At 46.8% G+C, this 20,991-nt stretch overlaps 1 protein-coding gene across 16 annotated transcripts in view; it reads right to left on the bottom strand.

Moving 5' to 3' along the window:
- LOC106606575 (dual E2 ubiquitin-conjugating enzyme/E3 ubiquitin-protein ligase BIRC6) overlaps positions 1-20,991 on the bottom strand; it is a 151,353-nt gene that overhangs the window by 68,146 nt on the left and 62,216 nt on the right. For 11 of the 16 annotated variants that reach the window (XM_082975553.1, XM_082975571.1, XM_082975587.1 and 8 more), the window contains 16 exons: positions 20,781-20,895; positions 20,473-20,667; positions 20,156-20,356; positions 19,426-19,705; positions 19,036-19,292; positions 18,756-18,864; positions 18,401-18,625; positions 15,977-16,907; positions 15,733-15,876; positions 12,820-12,949; positions 10,859-10,990; positions 10,256-10,417; positions 9,543-9,716; positions 3,797-3,996; positions 2,916-2,987; positions 1,842-2,145 (listed from right to left, as the gene is read on the bottom strand). In XM_082975553.1, the coding sequence (XP_082831679.1) occupies positions 1,842-2,145; positions 2,916-2,987; positions 3,797-3,996; positions 9,543-9,716; positions 10,256-10,417; positions 10,859-10,990; positions 12,820-12,949; positions 15,733-15,876; positions 15,977-16,907; positions 18,401-18,625; positions 18,756-18,864; positions 19,036-19,292; positions 19,426-19,705; positions 20,156-20,356; positions 20,473-20,667; positions 20,781-20,895 (3,631 nt within the window). The remainder of the gene's footprint in view (positions 1-1,841; positions 2,146-2,915; positions 2,988-3,796; positions 3,997-9,542; positions 9,717-10,255; positions 10,418-10,858; positions 10,991-12,819; positions 12,950-15,732; positions 15,877-15,976; positions 16,908-18,400; positions 18,626-18,755; positions 18,865-19,035; positions 19,293-19,425; positions 19,706-20,155; positions 20,357-20,472; positions 20,668-20,780; positions 20,896-20,991) is intronic. The other 5 variants (XM_082975563.1, XM_082975576.1, XM_082975584.1 and 2 more) reach the window with 3 other exon arrangements.

Genomic DNA, 20,991 nt, shown 5'->3' with positions numbered 1-20,991 from the left:
CGTGGAGAACGCATAAAATATTACATTTGAGAAGCACTCGCACACCCCCTACTGTATTACCTCACGCTGCACCTCCCCATTCACTGAACCTTCTTCCAGCCAGGACAACGGCAACAATAAACAAAACAAGATATACATAAAGCAAAACGTTTTACAACTACCAGCTAAATATATGTGAATCGTAATAATGTAGCTAACCAGATAGTTCAACAGGCAAAAATGACATAAAACTAATATTATGCAAGATAGATGTCAACCCTTCATCGGTAGATAGCTAACAATTCTTTGTGGCTATCTGGCTAGCTAACAGTAGTAGCTTGCCAGCTAGCCTTATTTACTAATTATGGGCTTGCGCTCTACGGTAAGGTAGGCAGGTAACCCTGCCAAAATTAACACAGCATGTATTTATTAACGTATCAAGAAAAAATATTGTAGTTAGGCAACATATGAGCTGTCAATAGGTGTATTTTCTCTCGCTTTAGCTCAAATAATGGGCGCCATTGATTTCAAAGAAATGAACCATTTAGTAGATATTTTGTAAGCAATTATGCAATACATACTCATAATTGGTTAAAAATCACACGATGCACACCAAAGTCATTGGAAACACTAATCTTACTCCATCTTTTTAACTACAAAACAGAAACGCAACATTTTTACATCTGTTGATGTCGGGGTGGTGCTGGAGATCTAAGGCTTTAGATTATGGCCTAAATACAAACAGACTATCATTTTTTACCTGGGCGCATCATATTCCCTTGCATACGTTCCCTTGAAGTTGCATCGATGCGTGCTTCAAAATATGCATAAACGGAGTACGCAGTCGAGAAGTAACCTCCGTTTCACATACTCTGATTTGGACTCGCACGCCGACGCTCCCGTGCTCCAATTCATGTGCTCAGAGCAGAGTAGTATGCATTTTGAGAAACAGTCAGTCAGAGAAGATAATTGATAATATCATTGGATAAATGTGTGAGAGATGGTGTGACAGATTACCACCAGAGAGGTGGAGGAATACTGGCCAGAAAGGATGGATACATCGATTTAGCACTTATGAGAATGAGGCCAGAGAAGATAACAGCCGACTAAATGGCAGGCTGACGGTGTGCTATGTGACCAGTGTCACTAAACAAGCTGGCAGCCTGCTGTCCATCAATCATTAAAGGCCTGTTATTTCAAGGACTAAAGAAAAAAACATTGGCAGGACAACATAGTTGATTTCAGGCCCTGAAGGAGAGAGAGGAACTAAATAGGCATCAATAATGAAGGCAGAGGTTGGCTGGGGAGGAGTTGTAATGTATGAGAGGGTAGGACTTGTCAATATTAAACAAGCCAGTGAGTCCTTCGGCTAAATTACCCACAGGGTCCGCAGACTGGTAGTCTCAAGGACTGCAGGGAAAGAGCCGCATCAGGGGGAACAAACGTGCCTCAATTGTAAATGGAGGGATTAAAATCTCTCTCCCTCTCTTTCCATCTCTTTCTCCCCGCTCTTGGGGCCGGCTGCTTTTTAAAGGAGCCGATTTACATGCGTTGGCCACTTTATGACACTGATCGCTATGCATTCAGGGAATTATCGATCTGCTTGGAACACAGCTTGGCAAGATCAACTGCCTGACAAAGTCAGTCTGAGCATTGGGGGGAAAAAAAGTTAACTGCTATAAGTAGGGCTGACAATGTTTGTCGCTAGGAAACCTGCAGCCGTCTCCTTTATTGGAAGCATAGGGACCTGGTCATCCTCAATGGTGTTCCCAAATACAAACATGCTTATAAAATCATCCATTGAAAGGGCCAGGAGTTTTCCTGCCCACGTCTAAAACTGTGTGAGGCGTTGTGTCACTTACTGCCCTCGCCGTCATCGGTGACCCCCAGCACCAGGCGAAGCAGACACTGGGCGTGCTTCCTCTCCTTCAGCAGCACCTCAGCGTAGCCCGGCAGGCGCAGGAACAAACCGAAGGCCGCTAGCGAGTGGGCGGGGATGGGCGACATGGTCTGCACTGACGACTTGTTGATGGGCGGCGGCTCGGCGGCCATGGTCTCTGGCGCCTCGTACACGAGCTCGCCAGACTGCTCGATGGTGACCCACTCAAACTGGTCGCTGTCCTTGGGCTTCTCCTGCGTGGTGGAGGGCACCACCGGAGGACTCACCTGCACAGGGCGAGCCAGGGTTAGAATGCGGTTAGAGGACAATGCTGACAGATGTGCTGACTCGGATGGGATCTGAAGGTCATGTGCTGTGTTTGGGCACTGAGGGTAGTAGGGGGCATATGGAACTAGAGGGCTGTAATTCAGATCCATAGAGCTGCTGTGGGACTTGGCATAGAGCCCTGCGAATAAGATTTTTTTTTATAAATGGTATCCACGAGTTCAACTGAATCTGGGGAAGTAGATAAAGGGTTTCACAGGCAAACACCAGACATATCCCTTTAAGATGAAGGCGAGTATCGGAGCTGCAGCACTGCAGAGAAATACAGTTATTTTATGCATAGTTGTGATCAATATAATCAATTCAAGCTCGGTTGCACTGAGAGCCAGAGTGGATGTCCAGGAACAAGCTGTGCTGTGATTAAACAGCTCAACACCAGTGGGTCAAAAGGCATAGACCTGAGCTGTCTGGCTAACCTATTAAAAAAACACCACACACAGTCAGTCCTGGGTAAACAGAAAAGCATCACCTGCATCAATATCGATGCTTTAAGTTGACTTTGCTGATAGTCTTGCTCAGGGTGAGAGCAGAACTCTTCAATTATTCACAGCCTTAAGAGCGTGCCCAACAAACACTATCCAGTGAGACAAAAGGGTTAAACTAAGGGCAGAATGATGTAATATCCTGTTGAGAAAGGGTTATGGTAAACCAACCAACGACCAGTCATGTATATGGTTCATATCGATGCTAAGTACAAAACAAATCATCTCACTTGGTAGCCCTCGTGGGGCGTCTGCTTCAAACCACCAGTAGCTCTGGGAGACTGCCTGAATAATTCAATTTGCTGCAACAATTTGGAAGGGGGGAGAAAATAACAAAAGAAAACAGATTTAGTACCTGGCAGCTCTCAGAATGCATTCCAGCTACTCACCTTGTCACTATGCGCTCAATTACTGTTTAAGTATCCATTTACTTTCATTTAGGAGGCATGATGTAGCACCCGGGGGAGCGCAGAGGAGACAAAAACGAATTTAGACTGAATGGCAAACCCAGTGACTTGCCATGCCTCTCAATAAGCTGGGCCAACGGTAAAGACACTGCATTACTTTGGCAACCGCAGATCCGCATTGGAATGCTCAATATACGAAAGGTAACTTTCATTTCTGAAAGGGAAATTCCATCATTTTTCATCATCTCCAGCACCACCCCAACATATGTGAAAACGTTGCGTTTCCATGTTATGTAGTAAAAAAGATAGAGGAAGATAAGTGTTTCCAATGACAACCAATTAGAAGACAATTTGTAGACAATGCATGCTCATAATTGGTTAAAAATCACACGACGCACACCAATGTCATCATTGGAAACACTAATCTTACTCCATCTTTGTTTTGACAAAACATAGAAATGCGCAATTTTCACATCTGTTGATGTTGGGGTGGTGCTGGAAATGATGAATTGAAAAAAATGTTGAAATTTCCCTTTAAATAAGGCTCTAGATTATGGGTTATATATAAACATATTATCTAGAAACATGGGCTAAACATTGTAGGACAACAATGAAATAACGCCAGTGAAGCAGGCTGTGAAAGGGTTATTTGACTGGTGGTGTTTGTTATATATGTATTAGAACGGTATCAGTGGCGGTCTAACCTGTTGGATGACGTCTGGGTAGAGCATGGGTAGCCTCTCTGCAATCAGGGCCAGACCACCCATGCCTGCAAACACCTGCAGGGGAGACTGGATGGGGTTGGTCTCCAGCAGGGACTCGTCGATGGCTGCGTCAAGACAGTCGTCCCCCGGGGTCATGGGCTCGTCCTCCGGACAGCTGCTTAGCATGTCACAGTGTTCCACTGGAGGAGGGAGAAGCAGAGGAGGGTTAGAGAATAGGCCAATTATTACTCTCGAAGGGTTTCCACTGGGACACTAGCCATGTTCTGCGACTTACGTTCTTCTGTGTGCTGCCCTCAACCAATCATGACAAGTAAAGAACGGGACACCCCGCGGAGGGAAATTGTTCACGTCGCAGACACTTAATGAGATAACTCCTCTCTCACCCCTCATTCGAGGATCAAGAGAGTGTGGGAGAAACCAACAGAGCCATCAAACTATTTATTAGTCAAGTTCAAGCAACCAAGAAGAGAGGGAGGAGAAGGGGGAAGAAACAGACAGCAGTTTCTCAGACATAAGGGAGAGGAGAGCCAGTTCAATTTGTATATATGTGAATGCATAAATCCGCGAATGGTTGTAGTTGGGAAAAGGACGTGCTCTCCTGATGAAATGCACACGGATTAAAACAGACTCAAGGACACAGACTACTTGTCGCTGTTTGCGCGTCAGGAGGTGGGTCTGTCAACAGTAAAAAAAAAATTAAACTGGAACGGCGGGTGAAGGGTAAAAATAGCCCCCCATTATAGTTTTCATTCCGCGGCGCGGCTGGCCTGTTTTATGATGATATAAAAGCCCCAGTCGATTGATAGGTCATCTACAAAAAAAAGAAGAAGCTGCACATCATCTCTCCTGGAGAAGAAAATAAATGATGAATTGCTCCAGTCTCTAAAGGGATTTTTCCCCGTCCCCCTCATGGGGAATTAAAAAGTCACCAGGGTTGTGACTGATATGATTTGTAACAGGGCCCGTGCTCTCCAGACTTCCAAAACAGGATTAGAAATGATGGAGAGGGAAGGAACCGCTCGTCTTTCAGCGGGCCGCAAGGAGAGACCGGGCTACCCAGAGAATATCTGAACAGCATCAACCCAGTGAGATGTTACATTTCAAACGCAACCGTGAAGGCACGGGGGAAAAGGGTGATCGTTAGACTTCAGAGGAGCATATCAGATAAGATCAGCGAGAAAGAGAGGACAAATTGTGAACGACAAGGATTTTTATAATTCTGCTCAAGAACAAACATATTTCACAGAATGTTCCAGTACCTTTACTATGCAAGGAGCATCCTATTAGGCTGAGATTTCCACATGATAAATCAAGACCTCTAGAGACCTAAAATTGGTTGCAGGGACAAAACCCATTTCGCTCTAAAAGGTCTGGCCTATTTGGGGAAGTTGAAGGCTTTTAAGGGGGCTGGGGCTAGATCTCACCATGTACCCGTCTTCAGTTCAGTGGATGGCCGTTAGCGGGGCTAAGCCTGGTAAAAGGATTCTGTAAGCTCCCTCTGGTCAAAGCCTCCGCGCTGGGTTTACAAGATCTCTCCATGTCTCCCCCTCCCTCTCACAGGACTGTTAGTGAGGGTCACCTCTTCCCTCCATTTATTAGCCTCAATGGGTCTCGAGACAGAAGATTCCGGAAAGATTTGTTTTTGGAAGAGACGGTATTGGAAGCTATCTGAGTAGATTTAAGGTGAGCTACGCCGTAAGTGTTGACGGGCAGGCATTTTACTGTACATACAGTGCCTTAAGAAAGCATTCAGATCCCTTGACGTCTTCCACATTTTGTTAGGTTACAGCATTATCATAAAATTGATAGTTTTTTCCCCCCTCAATCTACACAAAATACCCCATAATGAAAATGCAAAAACGTTTAGAAATGTTTGCTAATTTATTAAAACAAAAAACCTAAATATCACATTTACATTAAGTATTCAGACACTTTACTCAGTACTTTGTTGAAGCACCTTTGGCAGCGATTACAGCCCTGTCTTCTTGAGTATGACGCCACAAGCGTGGCACACCTGTATTTGGGGAGTTTCTCCCATTCTTCTCTGCAGATCCTCTCAAGCTCTGTCAGGTTGGATGGGGAGCGTCGCTTCACAGCTATTTTCAGGTCTCTCCAGAGATGTTCGATCCGGGCTCTGGCTGGGCCACTCAAGGACATTCAGAGCCTTGTCCCGATGCCACTCCTGTGTTGTCTTGGCTGTGTGCTTCGGGTCGTTGTCCTGTTGGAAGGTGAACCTTCACCACAGCATGAGGTCCTGAGCGCTCTGGAGCAGGTTTCGTCAAGCATCGCTCTGTACTGTCCTCCGTTCATCTTTGCCTCGATACTGACTAGTCTCACAGTCCCTGAAAAACATCCCCACAGCATGATGCTGCTACCACTAAGTTTAACCGTAGGGATGATGCCAGGTTTCCTCCAGATGTGACGCTTTGCATTTAGACCAAAGAGTTCAATCTTGGTTTCATCATACCAGAGAATCTTTTTTCTCATGGTCAGAGAGTCTTTAGGTGCTTTTTGGCAAACTCCAAGCGGGCTGTCATGTGCCTTTTACTGAGGAGTGGCTTACGTCTGGCCACTTTACCATAAAGGCCTGATTCGTGGAGTGCTGCAGAGATGGTTGTCCTTCTGGAAGGTTCTCCTATTGCCACAGAGTAACTCTGGAGCTCTGTCAGAGTGACCGTCGGGTTCTTGGTCACCTCCCTGACGAAGGCCCTTCTCGCCCGACTGCTCAGTTTGGCCGGGCGGCCAGCTTTAGGAAGATTCTTGGTGATTCCAAACTTCTTCCATTTAAAAATGGAAGCCACTGTGTTCTTGGGGACCTTCAATGCTGCAGAAATGTTTTGGTACCCTTGCCCAGATCTGTGCCTTGAAACAATCCTGTCTCGGAGCTCTACAGACAATTCCTTCTAACTCATGGCTTGGTTTATGCTCTGACATGCATTGTCAACTGTGGGACCTTATATAGACAGGTGTGTGCCTTTCCAAATCATGTCCAAATGAATTTACCACAGGTGGACTCCAATCAAGTTGTAGAGACATCAAGGATGATCAATGGAAACAGGATTCATCTGAACTCAATTTCGAGTCTCATATCAAAGGATCTGAATGCTTACGTAAATAAGGTATGTTTATTTTTAATACATTTGCAAAAATGTCGAAAACACATTCTGCTTTGTCATTATGGGGTATTGTGTGTAGATTGCTGAGGATTTTTGCAAATTTTAGAGAAAGGCTGTAACGAAACGAAATGTGGAAAAAGTCAAGGGGTCTGAATACTTTCCAAAGGCACTGTATAGTATATGGTTCAGCGCACAGAGAAATGGGCTGAGGGCTTTCAAAAATAACAGATGCCACAAATGTGTAGCAAAACACAGGTTGAAAATGTGCAAGCACTGCATTCCTTTAACAGAAAGTGCTCCTTTACCCTAGACCAGAGAATATGCTGAATATAGACCGTCGGCAGGCTTCAGATCGTTTCTAATCTATACGCCTCAACTAATTATCTGAACTCCAGAGTGCACAGAGGTTAAACTAAAGCGGTTCAATGAAGACAATGATAGACCTAATCAGGTGGGTTAGTGTCTGGCTGAAGACAGTCTTGGTGAAATGGGTTTGGAGCTGGGCAGACTGATTAGCAGATAACACGCAGGTCACCGGCCTCCCATCTTGGGTAACCACGAACAGACCACTGTTCTAGTAGTGGGTTGGCTGAACTGATTGACAGTTGCCTTTTAAAATATCTCACCCAACAGGGGGACGGACAAGTCATCCAGTGTGACTGACCGATAGGACTGAGGTGAGGAAGAAGATGGTGCACTGCAGGTAGGAGTTGACGCTCTCCACTGCATGCAGAGTAGGTGGTGGCGGCTAGCGTTAGCAATTAGCCCCAGGGTGCAAGGGGCGGCATATAGGCTGTGAACTGCCAAAAAAATCTAATATCCACACTGACGGAAAGAGAGACAGGCTCTGGGCTTTGTAGCAGCGCTAGCAAGCATGGGCTCTTTTCACAACAGAACAACCAGCCTGCAGCGAGAGAGAAAAAAGGCACTAAAGTAGGTTTCGGTGTAAAGCAAACAATATCTTACCACAGAGTTAGTGGAAACTACATTGAATTTAGCCCTGAATTGAGTGACTGGTATGGAACAAGTGGATTTAACAAACAAAAAAATATGGACTACACACACACACACACACACACACACTTGTAAGAGCAAACACCTAGATTTGGACTGCATTTAGTACAACATATGGTTGAGACGGCACATAAAGACAGTGTTTGCGTAGCCGTAGGCTACTAGTAAAAATCACTGGATTATTGAACCAGGCAACCAATCAATATGACTAGGTTTGCACATTACTAGCGCTGACATCAAACTAAGACATCAACTGCTCTGGCTGGCTGTCATATCGTAATGCCCAAAATGGATCCTCCCATGATATCATGTGTGACCTGGTACTGACCGTCAAAGCTAGGAGGCCAAATCTAGTACCATCACCCCTAAAGTCCTGCTCCAACGCAATCCTTAAAAAAGGTGACTAATAACATTTACCACACCACGTGAAACCATTACAGGGAGCGTAGAGTTAGTATAAAATCTATTTCAGACATGAATCTCATATAGATGTTATAGTGACATTTACAGAGGACATGAATCTTGTATAAAAGGTTTCCCTCAATGTTAATGGCTAAAAAAGCTTTGGGAACAAGCAGGGCTTGAAAAGTAGAGGGTGGAATCTGATAGGGTGGTCAGGTTGCACTGGGAGCTTTCAAGCATCAGAGCTTTTCTTTCGAAGCAGGAATACCAGGTAACAAAGGGGACCAAAAAAACGAAATTGCATTCAAATGGGATTTGATGGAAAAAGACCGGCCTGTATTTACAGAAGTTAAGATGCACCCATGCCATTTTCAAGACTCCATTCCCTCGTCCAAACTCAGATTCACTGGTTGGATCCAAATCATTTTTGACATACAGCAAACAGTTGTTGAGGCCAATTTATGATCATAAATAGCATTCCATCTTAAGTAAACCCTGGCCCAAGAGGCAGAGAAGGTGTACAGCAGGGGTGCCAAACAAACTCAATATACGTTCAAATGAAAATGACTCCAAATCAAAATTGTGTAGAAATAACAAAAATGGACCTACATTCATAGTTTGACTGTCCAGCTCCCTAATAATCACCTCAATGAAAGCTAAACAGCAAAATGATAGATTTTTTGGACTGCAAATTTTGACTGCAAGGAAATATATACAATTTGAAGCGCGGCCCTCCAGACCTCGTTGAAGACCGAATGTGGCCCCCGGTGCAAAATGAGTTGGACACCACTAGTGTACAGCGTCATTGTAGAACTGGACATACATTTGCTTCCTGAGCCCTATTACGCAACACAGTGAAGAAGAGCGGAGTGAGTATGTGTCTCCCACTGGCCCACCCGTTCCAGAGACCGGTAATGGCACCTTACGACATCTCAGGAGACAGAGGCCCAGCGCTCAGACAGAGAAATGGATGGCAGTGAAAGGGGAGAGCCATTAATCGCGCTGTGGAATGGGCTGTCAGGGGACGCGTGGAGAGAGACGTTCGGGGATCACTTTACACACTAACTGCAGAGCAAGAAAAATGACAGACGCAGAGGGAGGTAGGAGGAGTGTGAGATTGTGTGTGTGTGTGTGTGTGTATATATGTCTGAACGCAAGCATGTGCTTGTATGTAGGTGCGTGCTCTACAATACCCTTCTCTGTGTGGAGCCGTTTGAACGAGTCCGTCTTGGAGAGGCCTGGGTCGGCGATGACCTTGGAGCCCAGCTTGACGGTCAAGTCGATGGACCGGTAGCCCTGGGGCAGCTTACGGTCATAAAGCAGGGTCAACAGCTGAGCCAGTGTCATCTCTGCTGGCAGGGGCTGACCTGAGGGGGGAGGGTAAGAGAGTGTTCACAGTGAGGAACCAAAGCCTTGTGGTCACACTACCAAGCCCAGAGGGACAGGAAATACATGACACCTATGTATATCATAAAAGGCTAGTGACCTAGATAACAATGACTACATGTGAAGACAAGACATCATGGATGGAGTGCTGTTTTTGCTCATAGCACATCTGTGTCTTTACAAAACCAGGTCTGATCATGTTCCAGCTCATCTTCCCAGTTAGGTAACACTTGGATCTAGATGGCTGGGATTTTCAATATTGACACAATGTCTAAAAAAGTAACACCATCGAAAGTTAAATGAACATTTACCCGGACACCTCAGGGTCCCAGCAACACACACTGGCTCAATGAATTGACTGAGACGGAGGTCACAGCTTCATTAAGCAGGTCGGATCAATAGGCTTCCCTTGGCAGAGGGAGGTGCTGGAAGGAGGGGAGCTGACAACTGTGTGTGTGTGTGTGTGTGTGTGTGTGTGTGTGTGTGTGTGTGTGTGTGTGTGTGTGTGTATACACAGTACCTGGGAGCAGCTTGTGGTAGAGGTGGAAGACAGGCACGCTGAGCGTTTTGGCGGAGGGGTCCACACCTGAGGAGGATGTCAGCTTGTCGCTCAACACACGGCCCCTCCGCGAAGGGGGACGGGGAGGGGTGGAAAGGGCTCTCTTCGACTGGGACTTCAAGCCTGAGAGGGAAACGCACACCGGTCATTTTATCACGTCAAATTGCACTTTTACATCCTAGGGAATGTGATTCTGTCTAATGCTTCTCATCTACCAAACACTTTCAATACTTCCAGATAAATGGGATATTTAGCCATTTGTCCATTTACAAATAAATAAATAAATATATATATATATATATATATATATATATATATACACACACAAGGACTTATTTCCACATACAAAGAGACCAATCATTTCCTATACATTTGGTGCAGGAGCTCAACATAGGGCTGGAAGCCCAGCTACCAGCCAAACAATTCTTGCCCTCTAATTGGTGCGACAGGATAAATGAATGAATCTACTTCCGCTAAGCCATAATGATTGGCAGGCGTGGGAAGGAAGGGATGAGGTAGCCCACCACGATAAGCTGGCAGATCGGAGAGAGCCAAAAGGTGTACCTGAGGCCACGACAACGCTGTAGTTGTCCTGGAAACCACTGTCGGTCTTCATCTTCTCCTTCTCCTCTTGATTCTTCTTCTCCTTGTCCTCCTTCTGTTCATTGATCAGCTTTGCTGTGATGCTGGGGGTGTCTGAATAAGGGACGGAGGGCAGAGACAGAGACGGGGCACATTAGAACCACCCTTCGGTAACAAGTCACATGTGAAAGAGTAAATGCTAATTGTCATAATACGTACAGCCTCAGTCGCCAGTGGCCAACTGGTCAAGTGCACACAAGTATTGACATCGACCATAATGTATGAACGAACAAGGCTACGCAACCAATGAGATGTTGGCCCATCTCAGTCCTCCATTCCCTGAGAGTTCAGATAAGATGGGCTAGATAGCAAATAATCTGCTATTAGCAATTCCAAGGGCCACTAAAGGCAGGCTCCTTTAAAAAGACCCCTGGCTAGAGCTAGCTGGATGTAGCGGTCTGGGCTGTGCTGTATTATTAACTGAGCTGGGTAGAGCCTCATAACGCTCTGTTGTATCAGGCCTCCATCTGGTGTTCTGAAGGTCCCGGGAGGAGAACCACTTATCATAGCCACGCAGCTAACCGTGCCATGCCGTCACAAAGCTGGAGCCCACCACCACACGCGCTTGACATTGACAACCAGATAATGGCTTACATTGAACACCTCTCCCATCTGGGTTTATATTACTGTTTGATCATGTTTTGAGGGGCGGATGCATGTTTTTAGAGGGCTTTTCTAATCTAGAATGGACATAGGCTATTTGCTCCCTGAGATTATAGGTGCGAACATCGTCCCCCCCTAAGGAGAAGGGGACAGGCCGCGTTAGTTTAGAGAGAGACTGGGCCCCAACGACTATTTTAGGAAATATAGGAGTTATTTAATAGAGCACAAGGAAACATTGGATTCACTGCTTCTTACATAACTCTGGGACTTCTGGTACAGGCCAACAAAATGAATACAAATAAATCAGTGCATCAGCTCACACAGGGCTATTTCAATCACAGAGTGGACCAGCCGGGTTAAAGACGGAGGCATGAGGGTGTGTGATTTAACTGCCACTATGTTAGGCTTGTGGACGGGGGTTAAGCGTACGTTTCGACTGATGTTCTCTCTATAACGCAGTTGCCACCAGCTGATCAACGCCGTAGCCATTAATCAGAGCGCCGTCGCCACCTGCTGGAAAAATAATACGGCCCTCTTCCATACTCATGCTAAATGAGGAGATGTGAGCGGACGCAGCAGTCGCCTGAAAAGGTCAATGTTTACGCCCAGGGAGATTGTGTGTGCGTGCGTGTGTGAGTTGTGGTGTTTGAGTGTGTGTGTGTGTGTGTGTGTCCGACAACGTGCGAGGTGCTGACATGGTGCATTAACTTCAAATACGGCTGCCTTTTAAAACATTTAAGGACCCAGTGAGAGGGGATAAAATGCTTGAATGACGAGCGGCGTAGAGGGAGCGGGTTTCCCCCGCCATTCAGATCCCATGTGTCTGTGGCTGTCGTAGGAGGGTTTGTCTGAGTGGCACGGGACAGTCTGCTCCACTTTATCTGAGGGCCACATAATGTTGAGGAGGTTGATGATGGGGCTACGAGGAGAATATTTAAAGTAATTCCCCATCAATGTTGCGTAACACACTTCACCTGCTGTTCATCACAAATCAAAGTTTACCGTACACAGATTTGCAGATGTTTTCGCAGGTGCAGCGAAATGCTTGTCAAATTAATGGACGTAGCCTATATGCTCCCTGAGATTATAGGTGTGGACATTGTCCCCCTAAGGAGAAGGGGACAGGCCAGGTTAGTTTAGAGAGAGACTGGGCCCAACGACTATTTTAGAAAATAGAGAGGAGTTATTTAATAGAGCACAAAAAAAATGTTGGATTCAGTGCGTCTTACATAACTCAGTTCCCATCAATAGTGACGGATGGGTAGGGGCAGCAGACGTACCAGACACCCGGTCCAGGACCTCAGCCAGAGTGGTGGAGATGGGGAGGTGGAGAGTGCGGTATTTGTGCCCTGCTCCGTACATTGGGTGCTGGATCACATGGCTGGTAGCGTTGATGCGGCCCTTGTACAGCTGAAGACAGATGAGAAAGTATTAGGACAGACCAAGTACACAATACCACCAATGTTATGAATGATCATGACTATGAGAGAGAGAGAGAGAGAGAGAGAGACGCAAGTTATGAAAGATTCAGTAGCACGACGCATGGCCACATTGAGATTGAATGAGGCCGGCCTTGGCTAAAGACCACCCACTCCATCACTCCTGCCTCGACCTTTATTAGAGTTGACAAGGCTTCTCATTCAGCATAAATGTTACATGTCCACGACATCCCAGGCGACATCCATCGCTTTCTGCGACCTGCAGGCGACAGGCATGGTGGTGTCGCCAGAGCACGGCTCAGCTATTGAGGGTCCTTGGACAAGTCTGCAGCTCCAAACACAACCGTCACTCAGTCCCCACACTACACTTTCCTGACAACTCTACACCGCAGTGACTAGCCTGGCAGCAGAAGCCATTAAGATTATGTAATATAAAATGCTGTTTGAAACATGCACCTTGGCTAATAGGCAAGTCTCATAGGAACAACAAGAACCCATATCTTGGTATGGTCGCTAGCGTAATAAAAAGTCAACCGTTTTTTTGTTGTTGTTGATTGACAGCAAATCAAAATGTCAAGTTCCCTCCAGTGAGATTCAGATTAGGGAGAAATGTAGTGGATCCTTTCTTAAATACCACAGATCAAATGACAATTACAAAGCTGATGAAATGAAAATGTTCAGCAAGTCTACAGAGTACATCATTCACTTTTTACAGATCTGAAAAAGCCTGATGTACAGTACCAGTCAAAAGTTGACACCTACTCATTCAAGGGATTCTTTATTTATACTATTTTCTACATTGTAGAATAATAGTGGAGACATCAAAACCATGAAATAACACATATGGAATCATGTAGTAACCAAAAAAGTGTTAAATCAAAATATATTTTGTAAGTAGCCACCGGTTGCCTTGAGAGCTTTGCGTACTCCTGGCATTCTCTCAACCACCTTCATGAGGTAGTCACCTGGAATGCATTTCAATTAACAGGTTTGCCTTGTTAATTTGTGGAATTTCTTTCCTTCTTAATGGGTTTGATCCAATCAGTTGTGTTGTGACAAGGTAGGGGTGGTATACAGAAGATAGCCCTATTTGGTAAAAGTCAAAGTCCATATTGTGGCCATATTAAGAACAGCTTGAAAAAGTAAAGCGAAACGACAGTCCATCATTACTTTAAGACATGAAGGTCAGTCAATCTGGAGAAAAAGTCAAAAACGTTGAAAGTTTCTTCAAGTGCAATCACAAAAACCCATCAAGTGCTATGATGGAACTGGCTCTCGTGAGGACCGCCACAGGAAAGGAAGACCCAGAGTTACCTCTGCTGCAGAGGATAAGTTCATTAGAGTTCCCAGCCTCAGAAATTGCACCCCAAATAAATGCTTCACAGAGTTCAAGTAACATATTTCAACATCAACTGTACAGAGGAGACTGCGTGAACCAGGCCTTCATGGTCCAATTGCTGCAAAGAAACCACTACTAAAGGACACCAATAAGAAGAGACTAGTTCGAGCCAAGAAACACGAGCAATGGACATTAGACCGGTGGAAATCTGTCCTTTGGTCTGGAGTCCAAATTGTAGATTTTTGGTTGCAACCGCCGTGTCTTTGTGAGACGCAAAGTAGGTGAACGGATGATCTCAGCATGTGTGGTTCCCACCGTAAAGCAAGGAGGAGGTGTGTTTTTCAACAGGACAATGACCCAGCACACCCCCAGGCTGTGTAAGGGCTATTTGACCAAGACGGAGAGTGATGGAGTGCTGCATCAGATGACCTGGACTCCACAATCACCCGACCTCAACCCAATTGAGATGGTTTGGGATGAGCTGGACCGCAACTCATCCCAAACTCCTTCAAGACTGTTGGAAAATAATTCCAGGTGAAGCTGGTTGAGAGAAAGCCAAGAGTGTGCAAAGCTGTCATCAAGGCAAAGGGTGGCTACTTTGAAGAACATAAAACATTTTTTTTTTTTTAAATGTCAATGAGTAGGTGTTCAAACTTTTGACTGGTACTGTAAGTAAAAAAAATTTTGTGGGTAAAGGTACAAGAAGGTGGACTATGACATTACCTAGCGCGTAAAACATTATCATGTAGACCCACCCTGCTATTAATCACCTACTGATCATACATGATTAACCTTCACGGCTGTGATTCCCAGGACTCCTTGTGTAATTCAGCACACAAATGACCTAAGTTAGAGTAGATGTAGGCTTGTCTCGCCGTGCATAATCAGAAACCTCTCGGCATGCCATGCGCAACAGTCATCCTTCACCTTGTCCATGGAATGACCCTCACCCTTCCCTGACACCATGTATGTCATAAAAAACGGGATGGGGCGTAATAATGAGGACAACGAGAGGTAGGATAAAATTAAATTAGCTTTAGACAATTGAAACCCCCCCCCCCCCCACCACTGTGACTGCTCTCTAAACTCCACTTGTGACAACTAATCAGTGAGGAGGGTGAAAGATGGAGCATTAATCTGACTGAGGTGTGGTACCCTTTCTCCGACAAGCATCAGTCTGGGGAAAGCCTCGAGTGAGGAGGGATTGTCTGTACTGCTGGGCTGGCCCCTTGTGGCCACCTGGGGATTTCACAGCATTATTCCTTTCCAATGCAAGTCCATAGGTAGGATGATTAAATTGCTCCAAGATTCTGATTCAAGGTCAGTTTGACATTTTCCCACGTTATGGTTAAGTTTAGGATTGAGGGTATGGAGAGCTGAACTGAGATGAGAGCCAACAAAAACTTGGTACCCACCGGACAGGGCGACTGCAGGAAGACTGTAACCTTCTCGTCCTCCAACATGAGTTGCAGGAAGAGCCTGCGGATGAAGCCGGAGATGTTGCCAGAGATGGGCACGTTTCCACGCTGGGGGGCCGACTGGAAGAGCTCACACAGCACCTACGGAGGGAGAGAAACCACCATAAACACAAGTTAGTAAAACCATCACAGATACCGTTGGTCAGGTGGAAATGTGTGTGGTCAAGGCATTCCACCAGACCTGTGCCATGAGCCGCTGGTTGTTGGGGTGGCAGGAGATGCACTGCAGGAAGAAGGCCACTGTGGCGTTCTCGATGGCTGTCCTCTGCTGGGTGGTGAGCCCGCTGCCCCGGGACGAGGAGGCTAGAGAGTAGCGCGACCCAGAGGGCAGGGGTGGGGGCGGAGGAGGGGGGCAGCACGCACCACCGGAGGCAGCAGAGTGGGCTCCCGTGTGCCCCTGGCCACCACTGGCTCCCCCTGCGCTAGCGCTGGAGTGGCACAGCAGGAACAGCAGAGCAGTCCACAGAGAGTTCACCTCAGGCCCACCCAGCCAGTCCTTCATGGCATGACTGTTCCCCACCTCTGTGAGGAAACGCAGCACTGGGGCTGCCAGCTCTGCAGACAGGGGCACCCTGCTCTGAGAGGAAGCGGAGGATGAAGAAGAGGAGGAGCAGTGGGGGTGGTGGTTGTGATGGTGTTGCCGTCGTTCAGCCTGGGCGGTGGCGGGCAGGGGCAGGTCAGCGGCAGCCAGGAGGCCACAGCAGAGTCCGGCCAGGCTGCGGACTAGCAGAGAGGGCAGGCCCGAGTCCAGCAGCTGCTCTATTGCCCCGGGTGACTGGGAGGCTGAAGCCAGAGTGGCCAGTTCCGACTCGGACAGGGCGATGGGTGGACGCGCGTGCTTGGAGTCGTCGGTGAGGCCGGTGGCAGCGGCGCTGGTGGTGGCGTTAGCATTGGCGCTGCTGAGGTCATGCTGCTTCTTTCCGTCGTCCGTCATGGAGAGGCGGTGCTGGGCCTGAGATTGGGCGGCGGTTGGCGGGGCCACGATGCCCATCCAGGACATGAGCAGAGAGAAGTAGCTGGGGTGGATGTGGCACATGGAGCAGAGCAGGCTGTCTACTGCCTTCTTCAGCACCATGTTACACAGCAGGGACATGGACCAGTTGTACAGAAGTCTACAGGAGAGAAGAAGACAACATGGTATAAACAAAGCAAGCGCCACTAGCTGGACTGACATCTTTACCTGCTAAAATATTCTGTCTGTATATGTTGTTTGGAGATCGAAGGAGCCAAAGGTTAAACATCTTTCTGTAAAGTATTCATGTTTACAGAGGATATGTGTAAGAGATACAGTATCAAGAGGGGGGAAACTTTAGAATTCATCTAGGAGGTTGAAAAAAAAAAATCAGGGAGCTGTATTTTCCCCAGGCGACAAAGAACGAGATGTTCTACAAACATGGATGGCTCAAAGCATGAGAAAGCTCAGTTTAGCCTTCCACGACGTAACAAAAAGAGCACGCCACCAGAGTAGAGGACAGAACCGGTGTTTTTTTCCCCCCTTGACAGGATAAAGGACCATTCACACCAAGGACGATAACTAAAATGATATATTATACACAACCACAAAACGTTGGCCAGCATCCACACCAGCTGACCGTTTATCGTTCTGCAGTACACCCATCAGATCAATGCGTCCTACTGCACGCTGCCTATTAAGGTGTTAACGAGACCATTCTGTACTTCCGGGTGTTTCAATTGTCATAGCGACAACGGCAAATAATACGTCAATGAACATGTAATGAAAAATAAATATAGAAACTCATGTAAATGTAGCAATTCAAAAAACACACTTGCCTGCGCATCTTTTACATAATGCCATTGTTTGCCTCGTTGCTCAAGTGATTCGTTTGGATCTTTTTCAGTGTGCTCATCTGTTTGTCCTGTGCAACAGTTCACTTGGCCCATTTTACATTTAGTAATTAGCATGAGCAAGACTGCATCCCTCCACGAAAAAAGGATATTAGGCCTAGTATAAAAGATGCTAAAATAAATGTCCTAGAGCTTTAGTAGCTTATAGCTTTCCCTGCGATTTCACATAGAGGAATAGGGCTGTAAGCTGCAGCGTTGTACTCATTTGAATAACCGCTCAAACGTTCTGTTCATGCTGAAATAACTTGGTACAGCCTAGGCCTGATTATGTAACCATCTGGATCAGTTATGGGTCTATTCCGTTTACTAGGTCCAGAAAGAGAAGGCCGACCATCGGAAAATATGGCCTCCTCATGCGCCATTTGTCGTGGATCATCCTCCCAAGTCATTCTATAATTAAAGTCGCAACCAATAAGCTCACACATGCCCAGTAATTCAGGCAAGCTTAGCGTGAGCTCTGCCTTCTCTCCGAGCAGCCTCGTGCACCTAGAATCAACAACGCTTCAATAGAATGCGTTTTTGATTGGTTGTCAATGTTTTATCGTCGGGACAAAAAAAAATAAAAAATGGTGATCCGATTGATCCAAAAAAGTGATCCAAATTAAAGCTCTCGTTAACCACTCTTTTTGTTGTTATGATTTTAGTGTGAATGCTCCTGTTCACTAGAATTATAAATATATTTTTGTTCCTATTTTCGTTACAGTTATCGTCCTTGATGTGAACGGCCCTTAACACTTACTCAAAGAGCTCTCTGTTGAGCAGCACTGGGAGGTCGTAGTCCACGGGCAGCTCGTAGCTGTGCCACAAGATGGCCGCCACACAGTGGAGGTGGGACGGCGAGGGCATGACGAGGCCATACTCCCGTGACGAGGAGCTGCTCTGGCGCATGTAGCCCAAGGGGCCGCTCCTCTTGTGGGCCGCCACCAGCGATGAGTCATGGACCCACTGGAGAAGGGCCTGGATCCTGGAGGGAGAGACGGGGTTTACAAGGTCAATATTAACATATCGAGAGCCGCTTTCACAGACCCAGATTACATAGATCCAGCCGTACTAGGCTCAACACCTATATCAGTAGATGTTAAGGGGGTCTTTACCTGTCCTTAGTCCCTGGATCTTGTATGGTTCCCAGCTGGTAGAGGATGTCAATGGTGGAGTCTGAAGAGAGACCGTTGAGCCTTCCAAAGAGCAGGGGACTGTTCAGGTCTAAAAACAACAGAGAAATCACAAACTAGCCATTGATGTCCATATATAAACGATACTCAAACAATAGTGCCATGACGTATAGAGCTGAAGGACAAAATCTTTTGATTGAAGTGTAATTACACAAATTATAATGTGATCAATGAGCGTTTTATTCATGCGGCGGCTAATTACTGGTAGGGTCGGTGCCGGAGGCTGCACAGTTCCTCAGCAGGATGTCGATGAGCTTGAGGCCGATGCGGGTGGACTGCAGGCCGATCTTGACCAGCACGGCTTCGATGTTCGGCGAGTGCATGCCGCAGTAGGGGGACATGAGCAGGGCGGCGCAGGTCTGAAGCAGGTTGGCGGTGGGGGCAGCGGCGCTGGCCATCGTGGCCTCCACGTCACTGACGTGGGTCAGACAGTGGTGGAGCAGACGTAGCCAGCCAATACTAGGAGAGAAAGAGGGGGCAAGGAAGAGAGATTTGCTATGACACTAATGATGTTTAATTTATTCATTATTTAATTTTTTTACTCTCAAGTAACATTTAACAGAAGTTTCTGTAAGGGCTAGTATGTCCGTACCTGGTTTTAGAGACCTGGTCCTCAGAGGGCAGGAAGGGGTTGTTGACGGTGGCTGAGGAGGTGTTTCCAAAGGCGGTGAGGCCAAGCAGTTTGATCTGTGACAGGCCCAGGGTGCTGGCGTCGCGGGGCCGGTGCAGCCTCAGACACACGGCGGACGCCACCTCAGCCTTCACCAACTGGATCTTGATGTAGGTGAGGCCGCTGGTGATGATGGGCGTGGACAGAGGCAGCATGTTGACCCCGTCCGCGCTGATCTCAACCGAGACCGAGGAAGGGCAGGCTGGGGAGAGGACAAAAGGGACATCGTCAGGGTTAGCGATAATAGATGGTGGAATATGTTCAACTTTATTTTCTTCAACTGGTACTGTCTGGCACAATGGTGTGTTGTGTTTGATAGAAGCATGAAAAAGGTTTTGCATATTTCAAATGGCACTATAGTCGACAGCGGCAGGTTAATATTTGAGTGGGTGAAATAAGTTAGTCATGAGGAAAACTACTCTTAAGGGGAAAGTAGACAATGTGCCCTTTAGGCTCTAAAGCAGAGTGGCACAGCTTTCTTACTGGTACCGGAGCTGCAGTCCTGCTGGTTTTCACTTAAATGATCAATTAGACAACTTAGGTCATTGCTTTGCAAGAGATTTCGCTGAACTGTTTCTATTTAATTCAGTCTCCTATTTAGACAACTCGTCTGCACTAGTGTCCCCCAGCGGGGCCGTGGTGCAGTACTCACTGGCGAGAGAGGCCAGGTGTGGTTGGATGTGCAGCTCTTTGAGCAGAACAGCGGCAGGAAGGTGGATGGTGAGGTCACACCACGCCTCCTCCGGCAGGAAGATGTAGGACCAGGCAGCCGAGCGCGCCCGTCTGTGAGGGGGCGTGGCCTGAAGGAGGACCTCAGCCGGCTGGGCCGTGGGGCTGCTGGAAGTGATGGTGCCTGCAGAGGGACAAACAGCATTCAATAGGACACGATTCCCATTTTACAACACATAGAGGTCGAAAGGGAAAAACACAAGAGAACCTATTCAACCCGAAAGGTCAAGCTCCACTTACCAAGTGGAGCAAAGTTGTGGAGTCCCTCTGCGTTGTCGGGCTCGGCGGCTAGGACACGGGCTTTGAGGCTGCCGTCTGCAGCCTTCCCTGGACCAGTGTCCAGGAACTTCATGATGGTGGACACCATGCTGCGTGCTGTGTTCACTATGGCCCGTGTGCTGGTCACCATGTTGTTACAGATCAACTGGACCCCACCTGCACGCAGGTCAAATACAAACAACCTGTTAAGTCTAATTGACAGTACAGTATACTTGAACTAGGATAATTCCCAATTGTGTATGTATGTAGGTGTGTGTGTGTGTGTGTACCCATGTCGTGGAATGCCTTAAGTGCCTCGCTGGTGTCCAACACTCGGAGGATGAACCAGAGCAGAGGTTCAGACAGCTGGCATGTCGACAGGGAACCCTGGGAGAAATACAAAGACTGCTTGTGATTTAAAAACTTTCAGAATCCACGGGTCAAACAATTATAAATCTAATAAACTCAAGTACTATTAAAGCAAATATACACTGCTCAAAA

This window comes from Salmo salar, chromosome 01, assembly GCF_965601325.2.
Source record: "Salmo salar chromosome 01, fSalSal1, whole genome shotgun sequence".
Lineage (NCBI taxonomy): Eukaryota > Metazoa > Chordata > Actinopteri > Salmoniformes > Salmonidae > Salmo > Salmo salar.
Note: the sequence above shows the minus strand (reverse complement) of the source record. Positions and strands in the feature narration are given on the sequence as shown.